Source organism: Aethalodelphis obliquidens, unplaced genomic scaffold (genome assembly GCF_003676395.1).
Source record: "Aethalodelphis obliquidens isolate GAN/ISIS:26980383/991018 unplaced genomic scaffold, ASM367639v1 scaffold35, whole genome shotgun sequence".
Lineage (NCBI taxonomy): Eukaryota > Metazoa > Chordata > Mammalia > Artiodactyla > Delphinidae > Aethalodelphis > Aethalodelphis obliquidens.
This window is the reverse complement of record NW_020837979.1, coordinates 14,517,406-14,528,118: the sequence shown is the minus strand read 5'-3', so window position 1 is coordinate 14,528,118 and position 10,713 is coordinate 14,517,406. Positions and strand designations below refer to the sequence as shown.

Sequence of the window (10,713 nt, the reverse complement as noted above, 5' to 3'; positions counted from 1 at the left end):
CCGAGCACTTTTCAGACATTGTTACTGATTCTCTCAACCTTGCAGGGAGGGATTATTGGCTCCATTTTACAGAGAAGGAAACTGAGGCTGAGAGCTGTTGGGTAACTTGCCCAGGGTCATACGGCTGGTATATGGCAAAGTCAGGATTCAAAGTCAGGTCTGACTCTGGAGCCCAGGCTCTTAACCCATGCCACCCGGAGGCAGCCAAGAAGCAAGGGATGGGGGATATACAGGACTGTCAGTTCTCAGTGCCTGAGAGAATTCATTCACTCACTCATTCATTCATTCATCCAACCTCCCTTCAACACATATTTTGCTTTATGCTATTTGCGAAGTATTAGGGATTTGAAGATAAATGAGATGTGATTCCTGTCCTTGAGAAGCTCAGAGTCTAGCATTTAAACCTATAACTGGATGTGGGGATGAAGAAAGGGAAGTGTGATTTAATAATAAGATCAAGGAAGTAAAACAGTGAAATCGCTTTCATCCCCACCTGCTTCTTTCCTCTAAGAATCCAGAGAGCCCTCCAGTCCTTTAGGATCAGAGACACCCAATATTTTCACCTTCTAGCAGGAACATGTAGGGGATTTACCATGAAACTATTGAATTTTAAGCTTCAGGGTCCCTTGCTTCCTAAAACAGGCCCTGTGTCTAATTTTGTGTTTCCTTCTTAGGAATCACCCCTCAGAAGTGTATAGGCCTCAGGCTCCCAAATCTGGATCTGCCCTTGAGTGAATGTTTCACAGAGCCAGGTCTGTGAAACACTGTTTTTAGGAATTACCAGGGGCTAAGGATCCTGGTTTGGGCTCTCAGGGAAACTAAGAACTTGGGCTTGCCCTCAAAGTCACAGGTGTAGCCAATTCAAAGTCGTTCCCCTTAACAGCAGCTGGTTCTGCTCCCTTTTCCTTTAAAATCAACCCTGGGCCCAGTGGTTTCTGCTGACTCAACTCCTTGGAATTTAAGACACCCAGGAATTCAAAAATCTTCCCAACAACCTCTCAGCGGGCCACTGGGGCAGCAAAGGACACAGGCAATCCTAATGGTGCTGGGGGTGGGCCTGAGGCTGGGCAGGAACTGAGAGCCACTGAAGGTAGGCTGCTGGCCATCACAGGGCTTCCCAGGCCGAGGACGTCTCTCCAGCTCATCTAGGCCCAGAGGAAATCAAACTCTGCAGAGCTGGCTGTTTTACGCTCATCCGAGTCACACATGACTCAAAGCTAGAATGTTGTTTGTGTGAAAACAGGAGGCCTAACTGGCAAAATAATGGGCTCTGGCCATTGCTCAGAGTCCTGTGCCTTGCCAGGCAAACCCACAAAGCATCCCAAATTACAGGCTGGGAATTGGGTGAGTGAGTGAGCACGACGCTGAGACTCCTTCAGGGCAGGTACTATGCCTGTGTTGTCCACTGTCACATCTCCAGCATCTGGTACGGCCCCTGACCCATGGGAGGTGCTCAATAAAGACTTGGATTAAAGAAAGTGGATTAGCTGTTCTTGGGAGATAAATCTGTTTCTCCTAAGATGAATTAGCCATCCTTTGGACAGTTCCCTCTAAATGAACAGCACTGACCAATGGTTTCAGAGCATCTTTTTCCTTGGACAGTGTGAGAGACACACTATAGTTTCTAACCTTGTGGCCTCCCCTTTTTTGGATTCTGTGCAAGTCACACACAAGCCTTTTGTTATGACTCGTTACCTGCCAAGCAGTCACCTTATTAACAGTTACATTCCAGGGCTCTTTTCCAAAGCTTGTTTTAACTCCTTGGTGGGTGTTGGGGAGACAGGTGACATACTGAGAATCCCCACCGGCTGCAGGGACTGGCTCATCCATTTGGTGTGCGTTCCACTCACTTCACTTTCAAAGGGCCTCGGGTTCTGACTTTCCTTACAGCCACCAGTCCTCCTTAAGTCCATTCTTCCCAGGATCTTCCTATGTGGGTTTGTAAGGGTTTTAGTTAGCATACGATTTTTTGGCATAGCTGAAGCAGGAAATGCTTTCATGAAGAATTCAGCGGCTTGTGGAGATAAACCATGATGTCAGAGGGACATCAGGATGCCTGGACTCATTTTGGACACACCATTCATTTCACAACTTAGCACCCGAAGCCGTCTGTGGTAGCCAAGTGCAGGGCTGTAAGCAAAGTTTGTAAATGAAGAGACACTCCCTCCCAAGGTCAGCAAGCTGGTAAAAGGGAATAGCTTAATTGCAATCACGGAGAATTGTAAAATGAACTGGGAGCGCTTAGTGGGGTGATCCTCCAACTTTGCATGACCGGGATCCCTGTGGGTGTTCTTTCAAATGCAGATCCTTGGGCTCCACCCCTCAGAAACTCTGACCAGTAAGTCCGAGGGGGCTGGGAAGGTTTTAACAAACAAGAGCTCCCCCCTCAACCCCCCCAAGAAGGTGATGCTACTGGAAGTGGCCCCAGCACACTTGAAGGGGTCAGGAAATTGTTCACAAGGGCAGGGGTCTACTGCTGACTTTTTTTTTTTTTTTTGCACCGCAGCGCGCAGTTTGCAGGATCTCAGTTCCCCGAGCAGGAATTGAACCCGGGCGATGGCAGTGAAAGCAATGAAAGCGCCAATTCCAAACCACTAGACCACCAGGGAACTCCCTCTACTATTGATTTTTTTTTTTTTTTTTTTTTTTGCGGTGGTCGGCGGGCCCCTCACTGCTGTGGCCTCTCCCGTTGCGGAGCACAGGCTCCGGACGCGCAGGCTCAGCGGCCATGGTTCACGGGCCCAGCCGCTCTGCGGCATGTGGGATCCTCCCGGACCGGGGCACGAACCCGTGTCCCCTGCATCGGCAGGTGGACTCTCAACCACTGCGCCACCAAGGAAGCCCTCTACTGCTGATTTTTAAAGGAGGAAGGAGTAGAAACTTACCAGGCACAGAGGCACAAAATGGCCTTACCTTCGACTTTGAGAAAATGAAGGCCAAGAGACACAGCTCTGCCTAAAACAACTTTATTTCTTATGACTGTCAGCAGAGAATGAGTCCTATTGCCTGGTGAACGCTTACTTCACCTGGGCTCCTCTTGTCTCCTCCATCCTCCCCGCTGCCTTACTCAGGCACAGACACACACACACACACACACACACACACACACACACACACACTCACACACACATGCCTTCCCCTAAGCCTCTAAACACACTGGAGTCTCCCCCATTCCTCAAATCATCAGAACCATCCCCTTTACTCTGGACCCCTCCACTTACTACCTTCTAGTTCCCATTTATTTCAATGAGAAGCTTCTTTAAACATAAAAGAAAGAAAAAAAAAAGAAACAAAAGGGATATGAAACTAGTACTTGTTCATTAGAGAAAATTTCAAAACTAAGGGGGAAAAGGCCCTTCACATCCACATCATAGACTCTCAAGACACTCTTATCAGAATGGCAATACAATTAATTCTGTCACCAGAATGTAAGTGGCTTGAGGATGAGGACGTGATTTTCTTTTTCATCCTTGTAAGCTTGGTGGACACAGAAGACTCCCAATAAACATGTATAAATTGAACAAATAACATAAATCCTTCATATTATCCATTCAGTCTTTATTTTATGTATTTGCTTTATTAGAAAACAAAAATGGCATCATGCTGTTTATACATCATTTACAAAAGGATCAGTGTATGATTAAAGTCTGATTTTCTTATGGAAAAGATACCACAAATATATTTCTAGCTGCTCTGGGTTTGGATAAATAATTTATTTAGGTTGTCTTCAGTCTTAAGTATTAAAAAGAACATTGTGATAAACGTCCTTGTATCATCTTTACATGTATCAATCATGCTTTAAAGAGACCAAGTGAGTTGAAGTGGGATTGCTATATCAAAGACTGGGCAAAATCCTATGGTTCTTTGAAATCCTGTCTTGGAATGGTTGTAACAATTCATATGAATTGTTATTAATAAAATAAACAAGATTTTAAAAAATCAGTGATGGGGGCTTCCCTGGTGGTGCAGTGGTTGAGAGTCCGCCTGCCGATGCAGGGGACACGGGTTCGTGCCCCGGTCCGGGAAGATCCCACATGCCGCGGAGCGGCTGGGCCCGTGAGCCATGGCCGCTGAGCCTGCGCATCCGGAGCCTGTGCTCCGCAACGGGAGAGGCCACAACAGTGAGAGGCCCGCGTACCGCAAAAAAAAAAAAAAAAAAAAAAATCAGTGATGGGACCTTATATTAGATAAAGTAGTCAGGAAAGGCTTCTCTGAGGAGATGACTTTAGGTTAAGGCTGCTACAGGAAGAATCAGGTACGGACACTCCAGGGATAGGAAAGGAAACCACTCTGCAGCCAGAGCAACCCATCTAACACGGATTACATAGTGGGGGCAGAAGACAAGCTGAAGTAAGTAGAGGCAGACCCTACCAGGACTTTAGACCTTGGTAGGAATTTGAGTGATAGTCTGTAAGAGATGGGGAGCATTGAAGGTGAACCATCTGAAGGGCTCTAAGCAGTGGATATATGATCCATTTGTAACTCTGAACTGTAGCTCTAGGAAGGAAACACATCAAACTATAACAATGTTTACCTCTGTGTGGTAGGTTTATAAGTGATCTTTATTTATTTTCTTTATGTTTTTCTGTATTTGCCAAAATTTCTCCAATGAATATGTATTACTTTATAGTTTTAGAAATTTAGTCAAAAAAGGGAAAAAATCTAACTAGAAGTGGTACAAAGGACAACAGAAGGGGTATGATTAGTGGCGAGGGGCCAAGATGTACTGAGGCTCGAGGAGGGAGGGTAGCAGCCTGGAGTGGTTTGGTTGCCATGGGAATGGAAAGGGATGAACCTGACCAATGTTTAATGGGTAAAATCCACTGGTGACTGATTGGCCACTGGAGGTAAATGGGAAGGAAGTCTAGATGACTACTGGGTTTCATCTTGGGTAACTGACTAGGTTGATGATGACTCTGCTCAACCCAGTAGAGGATACAGGAAGAGCACAGACATGGGAGGGAAGGTAAGAGTGGTATCACAGGAAATGAGAGTGGCCTACAGCATAAAAAGCCAAGCAATCAGATGAATCAGGTTATAAAGCTGAGGAAGAAGAGTGACATTTTATGAAGCTTGACTATGAAGAGAAAGAAACAATAAGGTGGTAAGCAGAGGGAATGTAGGGCTGAGGTGTTTCTTGGCCAAGGGAAACAAACCAGCAGAGGCTGCATGGCTGGAAGTATAGATGTTAAGGAGGTGACTGAAGGAGTATGATCCAAGATGGGGTGAAGTGGGATCATAAGCAGAGGTGGGATTGAACTGGAAAAAGGACATCTTGGCTCTTCTGGGATGGGAGTGAGGGCATGAAGTAGCAGGATACACATGTACAGATTCCTTTGGGGGTTAATAGTGGGAAGGGGAAGTTCTTACTTTGTGAACTATATTCCCTCTGTGAATTAGAAGGTGAGGTTATCTATTGGGGGGGGTGGATAGGTAAGTAGTGGAAGCCAAGTGGTGAAGGTCTGTAACAATCTGAGAAAGGAAGAGGGTGCTGATTAGATAAGAACTGCTCGATGGTACTGAGGTCCAACTGAAGTTGGATCCACTAGATTTTGTAACAGTTCCCCCCCGCCTGACGAATCCGTTTATTTGCATCATATTTTACATTGTGTTCTGCATGCCAAGAAAATATAGGTGGGGGGAAATCGTCATGCAGTTGATTCCGGATTGGGAGTTTGCAGGGGTGGTGCAGCTTGAGAATGAGGGGTCTAAAGAGTTGAAGGTCATGAATGAGAATAGTTTTAGTTGACCATAGGGAACCCACTGGGTCAGGAAGAGAATAGGGTTAAAAGAAAAAGAAAAGAAGTTAAGTGGAAAGATCAAAGGATTGAAGTCCTGAAGAAGTAAAAGAATAGATTTAATGGCAGAGTAAGAAAACTGGAAAAGTAGGCAGTCACAATAAAACAGGAAGTCGTGTAGTAGAGCTCTGGGTGTGGTCAGTAGAGGGGAATGAGTGGCTGAAGTGCAGGTGCACATAGTTAGATTGTTAGAAACCAAGGCATTGCAACGCTGTGCTTGAAAATACTCAGAGTGGCAGAATTTGAAATGAAAACTGGAGAGTTGGAGGCCTCCATGACTCTTACCTAGTGACAGTGAGGTGGGTGGAGAGCACAGAGCGGTGAGGTACCAGATAGCATGAGCCTTTCTGACCCTTTCCAGGGCTCTAGGGAGGTGGCAGAAAAGGGTGGTTAGCAGCAGGGCCTCTGAAACACACGGGGGCTCAAATCCTGGCTCTACCAGCGACTAGGTATGCGGCCAAGTCAATTAACTTCTCTGTGCCTCTCTTGCCTTATGAGTAAAATGAAGCTATAATAGCACCCACAAGAAAAGTGCTTATCACAAGCTCTACCTGTAGCAGAGCACTACTTAAATGTCAACATCATTATGATTTCTTATTTGTGCAATGAAGGGGTTGTAACAGTCTCTAAGGCAGAGATTCTCAAACTTTTTGGTCTCCGGATCCCTTTATGCTCTTAAAAATTACTGAAGACTCCAAAGAACTTTTTTTTAAATGTGTATTATACCTACTGATTTTTTAAAATAAATTTGTTTATTTTATTTATTTAATTTTTTGGCTGCATTGGGTCTTTGTTGCTGCGAGCGGGCTTTCTCTAGTTGTGGCGAGCGGGGGCTACTCTTCGTTGCAGTGCACGGGCTTCTCCTTGTGGTGGCTTCTCTTGTGGAGCACGGATTCTAGGCGTGCAGGCTTCAGTAGCTGTGGCACGTGGGCTCAGCAGTTGTGGCTTGCGGGCTCTAGAGCACAGGCTCAGTAGTTGTGGTGCACGGGCTTAGTTGCTCTGCAGCATGTGGGATCTTCCCAGACCAGGGATTGGACCGTGTCCCCTGCATTGGCAGGCGGATTCTTAACCACTGTGCTGCCAGGGAAGTCCCCTATTGATTTTTAATTAAAATTAAATCTTAACATAACCCATTTCCTAGAAAATCTTTTAACATAACCCATTTCCTAGAAATACAAATATTTTTAAGAAAAGTAATTTTTCAAAATAAAAAATATTTGGAAGTGTGACATTGTTTTACATCCTTGCAAATAGTACCTCTAATGTTCGGCTTAACTGAAGACAGCTGGATTCTCTTAGCTGCTTCTGCCTTCTATCTACTGAGACGTGCTGTTTCAAGTATACAAGAAAACCCAAGCAACTCACCCTCTGAAAGGGTCTTGAGGACCCTGGACAACACTTTGAGAACAGTTACTTTAAGTTTTCTTCCAGCTTTAAACCACACTACTGGATCCAAGACAGAAAGGAATCATGTGATTGTCTGTCTTGGAGGAGTTTAGCTAAGAAACAAGATGAAAACTAATTATAAATTATGCACAGCATAAGTGAGCACAGGGAACTTACTGGTGTGCCTGAGGGGCAAGGAAGGCTTAACAGAGTACAAGGAATTTTAATTTAGGTTTGAATTTCTTGTCCTCCCTTTAAGCAGAGGGAAGCACATGTGCAAAGACCCAGAGGCAGGAATCAATATAGTATGAGATAGCACAGGGTACACTGGCAGAGGCAGGAAAAGTTCTTATGCTGGAAAAGAATGTTGGGCCTTATATGAGAAGTTAAACTTCACCCTCTAATCACAGGAGGCTGGGGTGACAAGAGTTTGCTTTTCTTTTTTAAAGTTAGTTTAGTGAGGTACAATTTACACAGAAGTAAAATGTAATCTTTTAGGTTTACAGATCTATAAGTTGTGACAAAGGTATACAGTAAACACAACACAATCAAGACAGTATTCTCATCACCTCTGTAAGTTCTCTGTAGTCAATCCCCATCCCCCCACCCTCTCAGCTGCAGGTCACTATTAATCTGATTTCTGTTCCTACAGTTTAAGTTTTTACTTTTTCTTTTTCTTCTTTTGGCCGCGCGAGCAGCTTGCAGGCTCTCAGTTCCCCAACCAGGGATTGAACCTGGGTCACAGCAGTGAAAGCCTGGAATCCTAACCACTAGGCCACCAGGGAACTCCCTAAGTTTTTACTTTATAAAATTATACACTCACAAGAAGTTGCAGAGAGCCCATGTACACTCCCCCCTGGCCCCCATGGTAACATCTTACAAAACTATAGAAAAATATCAAACCAGGAAACTGACATTAGTGCAATTAACTAGACTACAGACCTTATCCTGATTTCACCAATGTTTATGAGCATTAGCTTGTGTTAAGGTACATAATTGGGCCATTGTATGGATTTGGGTTGGCAACGCAAGGACACAGAAGAACTCAAGGAAATGCAGGCAAAGGAAAGGACTGGAAGAAGCATTCCTGGAGAACAAGAATCATTTTTTTAAACATGTATTTATTTATTTGGCTGCACTGGGTCTTAGTTGCCGCACGCGGGATCTTTTGTTGCAGCATGGGCTCCAGTGCACGCAGGCTCAGTAGCTGCGATGCGTGGGCTTAGTTGCCCGGCGGCACGTGGGATCTTAGTTCTCTGACGAGGGATCGAACCCGAGTCCTCTGCATTGCAAGGCGGATTCTTAACCACTGGACCACCAGGGAAGTCCCAAGACCAAAAATCATTTGATGAACAATTTGCTATGAGCGTTTACATTAATCCTTTTTTGGGAAATGCAGTCTACTATACGAAGGACAGCAAGCAGGTTGTTTTAATTGAAGGGCCTGATCTCTAGTTGAATTGAGGAAATGTTTCATCTAGTCATGAAAACCCTGAATAACCATAACATTCCTGCTTACTCTTATTCAAATAGGAAAAAATACATTTTTTTAGTGTCTTCATTTTCTTACTTTTGCCTGATTGAAAACAATGTTAACTGTCAAAGATCTGATATTCCCTTCAGGTTTAGACAGTCATCTGTATGCTCTCCTTAATAGGATTAGCTAACATTTCCCCAAACCAAAAGAAACTAACTCTTATTCCTTCCTGGAGTATTTGTCAGCTCTCCTACCTGCTCCAGCATTTTACCTGACTATATTACTGATAATGCCCTAACCTCTATAACTTATTATTTACAGACATCATTTACTCATCACAAGACTATGGGGTGTTGCTGTCTTCACTTTTACAGCCCAAGAAATTGAGGGTCCTAAGAGTTTGGTACCGGGGAATCACACACACAATACTGTACGATGCTTAGAAAGACACTGGCACAGGGCAAGCATTCAGTAGATATTAGCCTTGTTGGAAGCCCTGTTTTCTCTATCCCACCAAGCCCCCTTACGGCCTAGATGAACCTCTTTCTTCAACAACTGTGCTGGCCTGAATTTAGGCAAAAGCTCCGTACATGCACTGGAAGTATTTCTGGTGACAGTCCTCATTTAAACCCGTTTAAACCTTAGTTTGACTGGGAACTAGTTCATCATTAGTTACTACCAAATAGTGACCTAATACTTAGTTCCCTGACTTTAAGATGAGCTTTTAAAAATACCTTACAAAAAAAAAAAAAAAAACCTTTCAAATCGAGAAGCGTCTTGAAATCAGATGTAATGTAATATGGTAACAAACTGTGTTTTTACTGTGTCCCGTGCTGGATATTTTATATACACTTTAGCTCTTAATCGTCCAAATACCTGTTGTTATTATTATTGTTATTATCATGTGTAATCGCGCTCATTTTAAAGATGGGACAGTCAAGGCACAAGGAGGCTAAGTCATTTGCTCCAGGTCACACAGATAGTAATGGTGGAAAGGAAAAAGAGTAATCCCAAAGCAAGCAGTACCTTAGAATCCAATTTCAGTAGACTCAGCCTAGGGACACACTTCTAGTTTATGGAGAAAAACAAAAATTGAAATATAAAAGGGTAAATGCCCAAGGTTACATAGAGGATATGAGAACCAGAATCCACGGCATTTATCTTGACTGCAAAGTGTGATCTCTTTCCACTAAACCACGCTACCAATCGACACGTGGTAAGGGGCTGTATAAATATTTGATGAACTAATTAAGGCCTGAAAACAAAGTTGACAAGGAAGAGAGTAAAAATGTAAAAGATAGATAAAAACAGAAAAGTAGTTCACGGACAGGAAAAAAAGGAAACACACACACATACAAACACACCCCAACAGTTTTCAGAGAAGAATATTCAGGGTGAGCCAAGGTGCTGGAACAAACTTTGCGCGGGTGCTGCCGGACACCCGGGCTGGCGGGAGCGGAGTCTTCGAAGTAGATGGTTCCCGAGGAGTCGGCCCTGGGGCACAGCAGCCAAGACCGGCCGCCTCCCGGCTGGCCTCTCGCGTCCACGCCCTACCGACCGCGAGTCACCCCGCCGGGCAACACCGGACGACTCCCGGAGGCCAGCCGCCTTCCCCGTCGGGGCCGCTGGCTTAAAAAGAAATACAAACACATGTCCCCAGCCGGTGCGCAGCCTCCCGTCTGGATCGGAGGCCGCAGGGCGCTGCCCGCTGTCGGCCCGGCAGTCATGCGCCCGAAAGGGGGGAGCCTTCCGGGGTCGCAGCTCGCTGCCGGGAAGCACCCGCCGTCGCGGTTGGCCCGGCCCACCGGCGGGGCGCCTACGGCCCGGGCTCGGATAGGCCCCAGGCGGGGCTGGGGGCGGCCGAGGGCCCCTCGAGCTGCGCGGGCCGGTCATACTGGCGAGCGGCTGGCGCCGGCGGCCGGGCATTTCCTCTTCCTGCCTACGCGCTGCGCGGCGGCGGCGGCGGCCAGGCCGAGGCCGGGCTCGGGCGCCCGACCGCGGCCTGCCGACGAGCGCGGGCAGCCGCCGCCGCGCCGCCCCGCCGCCCCCGCC

The 10,713-nt window shown here is 45.9% G+C and overlaps 1 protein-coding gene across 1 annotated transcript; it reads right to left on the bottom strand.

Annotated features, from left to right (window-relative positions):
- Window positions 1–9,715: 9,715 nt before the first annotated feature.
- On the bottom strand, window positions 9,716–10,704 carry LOC113632193 (translation initiation factor IF-2-like). The gene is made up of 2 exons (XM_027129211.1): window positions 10,026–10,704; window positions 9,716–9,916 (listed from the first exon to the last, which is right to left on the bottom strand). The coding sequence occupies exon 1, from the start codon at window positions 10,585–10,587 to the stop codon at window positions 10,051–10,053; it is 537 nt and encodes a 178-aa protein (XP_026985012.1). The 5' UTR covers window positions 10,588–10,704; the 3' UTR covers window positions 9,716–9,916; window positions 10,026–10,050.
- Between the last annotated feature and the right edge of the window lie 9 nt (window positions 10,705–10,713).

Coding starts and splice junctions, on each gene's coding strand:
- LOC113632193 (XM_027129211.1), bottom strand. CDS start 10,587: ATGCCCGGCCGCCGGCGCCAGCCGCTCGCCAGTATGACCGGCCCGCGC.